The sequence below is a fragment of the Oratosquilla oratoria genome, unplaced genomic scaffold, assembly GCF_046742065.1.
Source record: "Oratosquilla oratoria isolate Oo_2021 unplaced genomic scaffold, ASM4674206v1 SCAFFOLD209, whole genome shotgun sequence".
Taxonomy (NCBI): Eukaryota; Metazoa; Arthropoda; class Malacostraca; order Stomatopoda; family Squillidae; genus Oratosquilla; species Oratosquilla oratoria.
The window spans coordinates 150,103-157,500 of record NW_027467561.1 but is presented as its reverse complement, the minus strand read 5'-3'; the positions used below and the strand labels follow the sequence as shown (position 1 = coordinate 157,500).

Genomic DNA, 7,398 nt, shown 5'->3' with positions numbered 1-7,398 from the left:
TTGGGAGTCATTAAACACGAGCATTTCAAAACTAAATAATAAGGTAAGATGAGGAAAAAAGCGAACGTGAGGAAGACGAACGGATTTAATGAGATGGTACGGGTATGTGACAACATCGGAAAGAAAGGAATATTACGAAGATGTATGCAAGCAGAGATGTGTTTGTGTGTTGTGATGTCTGCGTGAGTCAGCAAGACGCACGTAATGCATGCCCTCGCTTGTTGTGTGCATGTGTGCGTTTGTACGTTATCGCGGGGAAGACGGCATTAGGAGTATGGGAGCTATTGCAAAGATGTTTTAACGTGAGCCTTTGGGCGCGGCTGGGTGCAATCCCAGAGGTCCTCGTTGGTGCCACATCACCCCATCACTTAAGAGGGGCTCGCTACTTCTCTTTATATATATACATGCATATATATATATATATATATATATATATATATATATATTTATATATATATATATATATATATATGTATATGTATGTATATATATATATATGTATATATATATATATATATATATATATATATATATATATATATATATATATCATTAAAAGTGATGGCTAGTTTTGTATTGATTATTTTCTTAAAGGTATTTTCTATATACCTTATTATAGATTTGTGTTCCTTGGAAAGGAAATTTATGACTTGGCTGTGTGTAGACATATTTGCTAATATGACTACATACAGCCAAGTTGTTGTTTTTTTTTTTTTTTTTTTTTTTTTTTTTAGACCAATGATCTTTAACTTTAGATTTAAGATCTTACCCAAAGGGCGTAATATTACAGTCGTGAACCAATTAAATTTTCTCCACCCTTTCACCATTCAGATTCGTTGTTACAAGTCTATATGGCAATATTGTTTACTTGGAATAATCTCGAGTCTCTGCATAATCACTTAGATTACAAAGGAATGACATGTCAGCAATACACTCGGGCTCCCGGCTATTGTTTAAAAATAACCATTTTTATTACCTACACAAGCTGGAAAGCGGACTCAGGCAGCTTGCTCAGTTATATTGTTTCATAAACACCCAACCCATTAAATGTAACATCTGTCTTCTACCCCACTTTTCTATCAGCCTCATATATCATCTGTTATTACGCATTGTGTTATTACATGTACAATACAAGTGCCGGCTTGTATTGAGTTGGTGTGAAATAAATGCCGTAAACGTACCCAAATTTTGTACGAATCAAGTTTGCTACCAGTGAACTAAGGTGTTTTTTGTAATAGTGGTGTCAACTGTAAGATTTTCGTAGTAGAGGTAGGCAATGCGAACCTACTCGGAGTTTTTATCTTTCATTTGCGACACAACGCATCTTCACTCATAAACCAATGCCTAAGGGCCAACTCATACACGGTATCTATTATATACTATTGTAAAGTTTGCCTGGATCTGTTCGCCTCAGTCAACCTGGTGGATAATTTCTACCCTGCCACAAGGACCCAAACATCTTTTCCTGGCGGTCCTTCTTATTTGTTTACTTTTTGATATTCTACCATTTACTTTTACTCTCCTGTTTTTACTCTATATCCTAAACCCATATCATTTTTTCTTTGATTTGTTGAAACAGAATGTGGCAGGCACAACTTGAATGGAGTCAGAATGGTCAACGGAACGGAACCCGGATCTAACAGCTACCCGTGGATGGTAAATATTTCGTTTAATTTCTTCTGCAATAATTCTTATTAATTCTCTTCGTGAATTTTCATTCTAACGCCAACATGCCTTTTTGGAAGCAATATTATGTATAATGAATTTGTACAATTCTTGGTATTGACGAACATACTTGTAAGAAAAAAAAATTGTAAACCATGAAGGTGGAAATATACGTATAGTATATCAGACATTTTGTACTCTAATTCAAGGTTGGGCAACCCTTGGATCGCGTGCCAAACCTGACGCATTAAACTTTTATTCGACATGCAAAACCCAGATCTCACCATATATATATATATATATATATGTATATATATATATATATATATATATATATATATATATATATATATATATATATATATATATACATGGTAAAACCACTGTTGGAGTAGAAAAGATTGGAAACGAGAATCTATATATTTCTATTGCAAACTGTAATCCTCTTCATCTACTGAAGAGGATTGCAGTTTGCAATCGAAATATATAGATTCCCCGTTTCCAGTCTTTTCTACTCCAACAGTGGTTTTACCGCGTTTGACAAATGTGTGATTACATTTTTCACCTGTAATATAAATATATATATATATATATATATATATATATATATATATATATATATATATATATATATATATATATATAAAACCAACTTCTTTGTTATGACCATTCATAACCGCATACTGTGCTGGGCAGTTGATTGGGGCCTTAGGAGGTGAAGGGAGGGGGCCCATGCTCGTATGTAAGCCAATATTTTTACTTCTTTTACTTCCAACGAAGTAAAAGAAGAAAATGCGAGAAAATTTTGTATAAGAGATTTGACTAGTTTTGGCACACACACTTAAAAAGGTAGCCCATCCCTCCTTTCGTCGAAGAATAGAATTATGAAAATATTTACAACAAATAATGGTAATTGGATGTGGTCAAAGGGTAATTGGAAATACTCTAAATCAAGAATTATTCTTATTCCTAACATTTCTTACATCAATGCCACGCTAATGTGGTTGGCCCAAAATGACCTCCCCTCCCTCCCTCTCCCCCAGGTATCCATCCACTTGAAATCTGGATATAAGCAAAAGAATGCAGCATTCTGTGCCGGAAGCATAATTACATCGAGGCATGTCCTTACCGCTGCCCACTGTGTGGAAGAGTAAGTTATTTTTCTCCTTAACCGCCTACTTCTGGGTATTAATCAACTCCTTGCCCTTAATCTTTGTTCTCTCTTGCTGAAGACCCGCAGCTCTAAGGTAAACAGCCTCATCTTGGGTCTGCAAGCCACTCAGGGAAGATGTGTTTTTGTCTCGGGATTCTCAGTGTGGAGCATGATAGTATGATGTGTTCGTGTCCTCTGCGTGGTGGTTACATCTGGGACAGTTTGAATATACGGCCAGGATTATTATGTGTTGATACTGTTGGGACTGGGAAAAGGCACTGGAAAGCTGCATGGCTGGGCCACCTCACGGGTGATCTTCCAAAATCTTTTCTCACCATGGGAATTAGATTAATTGCTGGGGTGCAATATTGACGAAGGATGGAACAGTTATAACGGATTGGCTAGTGAGGTTGTTTAATGTGTACCTAAAGGAGGGGAGAGTACCAGATGACTGGAGGAATGTTTGTATAAGTCCACTTTACAAAGAAAAAGGAGACATATATAATGTAGCAGCTTTAAAGGGATCAGTATGTTAGATGTAGTTGATATGGGAAATGGGTGCTCTCTGAGGGAATTAAGAGAACAAAGGGGAAAATTAGGAAGAATAGTATGGGTTTAAGAATAGAAAATGCATAGGACAGAATTTCTTAGTAATGTAGATTATGTGAAACTTTTTTAGGAAAAAGTGAGAATATCATTTGGGCTTTTATGGATCTAGAGAAATCATATGACATAATCAAAAGGACGGCAATGTAGGATGTGTTGTAAATATATGGGAAAGGAGGAAGGCTGTGAAGGGATATATATATATATATACATATATATATATATATATATATATATATATATATATATATATATATATATATATATATATATATATATATTACAAAGAAGTTCATCCAGAACCCTAAGGTTTGGGACTCTTGATAAGCATGGGTGTGATACAGATGAGAGTAAAAGGGAAGAGATAGGCGGTATGTTTGTGAGAAGAAAGATGGACGTGTTGCCATTAAGTGAAACTAAGTTGAAAGGGAGGGGTAAGTTTGAGTTTGGGAGCGTAGAAGGATGTTGGGAGTGAGGAGAGGACGAAGGAGGGAGGGGGTGATTACATTAGTAAGTAAAGAGATAGGTAAGCGTGTGGTGGAGTGGAAGGAAATTTCTTCAAGGTTAATGTGGATGAAGGTGAAACTAGGAAGGGAGATGTGGATCTTTGTAAGTTGGAAGGGGGGGAGTAAGTTGAGTTTGGGAGTGTAGAGGGACGGTGGGAGTGAGGTGAGGACAAAGGAGGGAGGGGTGGTTATATTAGTAAGGGAAGAGATAGGTAAGTGTATGTTGGAGTGGGAGGAAGTTTCTTCAAGGTTAATGTGGATGAAGGTGAAAGTGGAGAGGGAGATGTGGGTCTTTGTAAGTGCATATGGGCCTGGTAGTGAGAAGAGTGTAGAGGAAAGGGAGGTGTTTTGGATAGATTTAAATAAGTGCTTTGAGAGTTTTGGGAGAAGTGTCGATGTAGTGGTATTGGGAGATCTCAGTGCTAGAGATGGAGATAAGTCAATAGACAAAATGGTTGGGAAGTGTGGAGTACCAGGTAAAAATCATAGTGGAGAGTTAATGGTATAGATGTGTTTAGAGTTGATGATAGCTAACACAGGGTTTAGGAAAAAAGTCAAGCACAAGTATACATGGAAGAGGATGATGGATAGAAAGGTGGTTGATAAGGTTTTAATGGACTATGCAGTGGTATTCAGAAGAGTAGGAAGAGTTTTGGATGTCCATGTTCGTAGGGGAGTGGTGGAATTTAAAATATATATATATATATATATATATATATATATATATATATATATATATATATATCTTTTTTTGTGGGAAGTAATTTGAGAGTGGTGGATAGATGGTGAAAGAGAAAGAAAAAAGATAATGAGATACCTCGAATAAACTGTTCAAATTAGAAGGAAAATGAACAGGAGTACAAGGAGCAGAAATTGGGAAGGCTTATGGGAAGGTTTTAATTGAGAAGATTAGGAAAGGAACAGAGGGAGTAACTGGTGAGGAACAATGTGAGTTTAGGAAATGTAAGGGTTGCATAGATCAGATTTTTGTGGTAAGACAGATAAGCGAGAAAGCTTAATGAAAAGGTAAGGATTTTTTTGGGGGGCCTTTATGGGTTTAGAAAGGATAGACAGGAAGGCACTATGGAAGGTTTTGCAGATATATGGGATCGGAGGAAAGCTGTTAAGGGTAGTCAAGAGTTTTTACGAGAGTAGTAGAGCCTGTGTTAGAATTAGAAATGGAGAGAGCAAGTGGTGTGAGGTAAAGGTGGTGTTACTTCAGCAATATGTCATGTCACCATGGCTGTTCAATGTGTACATGGATGGGGTGGTGTGTGAATGGAAATGGTTAAGGAAAAAGGAGAAAAGTGGGTGAGCCAGTTATTGTTTGCTGACGACACTGTGCTTGTGGCAGGGTCAGAGGGGATTAAGGGAGTTAGTGATGGAGTTTGGGAAGGTATGTGGCAGGAAAAAATTAAAGGTAAATGTGGGCAAAAGTAAGGTGATGAGATGTACAAGAAGAGAGGATGGTAGCAAACTGGAAGTAAGTCTTAAAGGAGAGAGGCTGGAGGAAGTGGATTGCTTTAGGTATTTGGGGTCACGTGTGGCAGGAAAGGGAAGAGTGGATGTGGAGGTAAATTGTAGATTGAGAGAAGCATGTAAATGCCTTGGGGGATTAAAAAGTGTAAAAGTGTCATGAGAAATAGGCATTTAGGAATGGATGCAAACAGGAGATTGTGTGAAGGGATGACTGTGCTGGCAGCAATGTATGGGGCAGAGACTTGGAATTTAAGAGAAGTGGATGGGAGGAGTTTGAATGTGGTTTAGATTAAATGTCTGAGAAGTATGGTAGGGATTACAAGGTTGGATAGAGTAAGAAACGAGGTGAGAAGGAGAGTGGGGTGGAAAGGGAGAAGGCAGATAGGGCTGATGAAAGAGTATTGGGATGATTTGGACACACGGAGAGAGTGAAGAAAGATTAGTAAAAGAAGTGTGGAAGGCAGATGTGGATGGAGTGAACTTGGGAACAACTGAAGATGAGATGGATAGATAGATGGGGTGAAAGGGGTATTGAGCAAGAGGGTAATGTCTGTTGAGCAAGGAAGGGGGAAAGCAGGAGATAAGGGTGAGTGGAGAATGGCTGTTTATAGATGATACTGTGATGCAAGAAAGGGATGGTCTGGGGGTGGGGGGTTAGGGAGTGGTTATGTGTGGATGACATTTTGATGCAGCCCAAAGGGATTTCTCCCCATTCCTTTTTCTGGATAAGGGGACAGAGGGGGGATCACCAATTAAGGGAAGCAGCCTTGCTCGGGATGTACTGTGTCTTGGTGCATTGCTTCTGACCCAGGGCAGTGGGTGAGATACAGGGATGAACAATCATCCATGAGGAGCTAAGATAAAAGGGAGGAAAGGGTGGTGGATGGATGTGGAATGGGTGGGAATGAAATGGATGGGAATGGGTATATGCCTTTTGACTTGGCTACCACCCTGGTAAGGGGGAAAATGCTTGGTATATAGATAGCTCATATCAAGCCAAACATCATATTTTATCACTTATTTTCAAACTTGTGTGTGCAAGAGGTGTCCCTCAGGGATCCACCCAAACTCCCGAAGGATCCGAGTTCTAATCCAATAACTACCAGTAGCCTGTATCTGCACTGGCAGTCCAAGCACGGGAAACAAGTATAACAGAATCAGTCATGCCTCATGGTGGAAGCTCTTCTTTCATGTTCTCACTCATTGTATTGTCATTCCCTCTTTCAAAATTCTTTCATTCTTTTCGAATCTTTATCCTTCACAAACCTCAAAGTGAATTTTCTTGGCACATTTCCTTGGTTAAAAGCACTGAATGAATTAATGTAGACTTTATGGGGGGGATGTGACAACTCCAATTTTGGGACCCTTTATTCACAGTTGTTCTTTTCTTTTCTAGCCTTAGTTCATCAAGGGAGCTCCCTCCGAGTATAAATCCTGAAGATATACTCGTGCGTTATGCAGATCACAACATAAAGGTCAATGACATCCCACGGGCCTACTTCGTCTCAGTCGTGAAGATCATCATGTACGAGAAGTGAGTAACGGTGTACCCAAGTCGTTGGTCATATGCTCAAAATCAGCTTTGTACACACACTATATTGAGTTGCTGGTGTAGTGGTTCTACATTTGACCGCTCATTCAGCTATATTAGTTCGAATCCCTGCCCAGGGTTGAAAAAAAATCACAACAAAAGCTGGCACCCCAACTTTGGTGGGTAAGGCAATGGATGTGCATATGTACTGTATAAGCCCACAGCATTACCCATAGATTGAGCAATATATGACCTACCATCCAGGAGGATCTGCAATTCAGTAGTCCTCCTTCAACTTTTATGAATTGGCGCCACATTAGCTCTTTTCCAGTCCTGTGGCACTATGTCCTTCTCTAATAGGCACACAGTTAAGTCTTGAATCTTGGCCACCTATTAGTCTCTTCATTCTAAATGTATTCAGTCCAAGGTCACATCAGACCATGGGATTGTTTACATGT

The 7,398-nt window shown here is 38.8% G+C and overlaps 1 protein-coding gene across 1 annotated transcript in view; it reads left to right on the top strand.

The window, feature by feature from the left end:
- LOC143022866 (proclotting enzyme-like) overlaps nucleotides 1-7,054 on the top strand; it is a 7,213-nt gene extending 159 nt beyond the window's left edge. Inside the window, exons 2-4 of the mRNA XM_076181250.1 lie at nucleotides 1,580-1,656; nucleotides 2,709-2,815; nucleotides 6,806-7,054. Of these exons, the coding sequence (XP_076037365.1) occupies nucleotides 1,580-1,656; nucleotides 2,709-2,815; nucleotides 6,806-6,947 (326 nt within the window). The 3' untranslated portion in view covers nucleotides 6,948-7,054. The remainder of the gene's footprint in view (nucleotides 1-1,579; nucleotides 1,657-2,708; nucleotides 2,816-6,805) is intronic.
- Nucleotides 7,055-7,398: the final 344 nt, after the last annotated feature.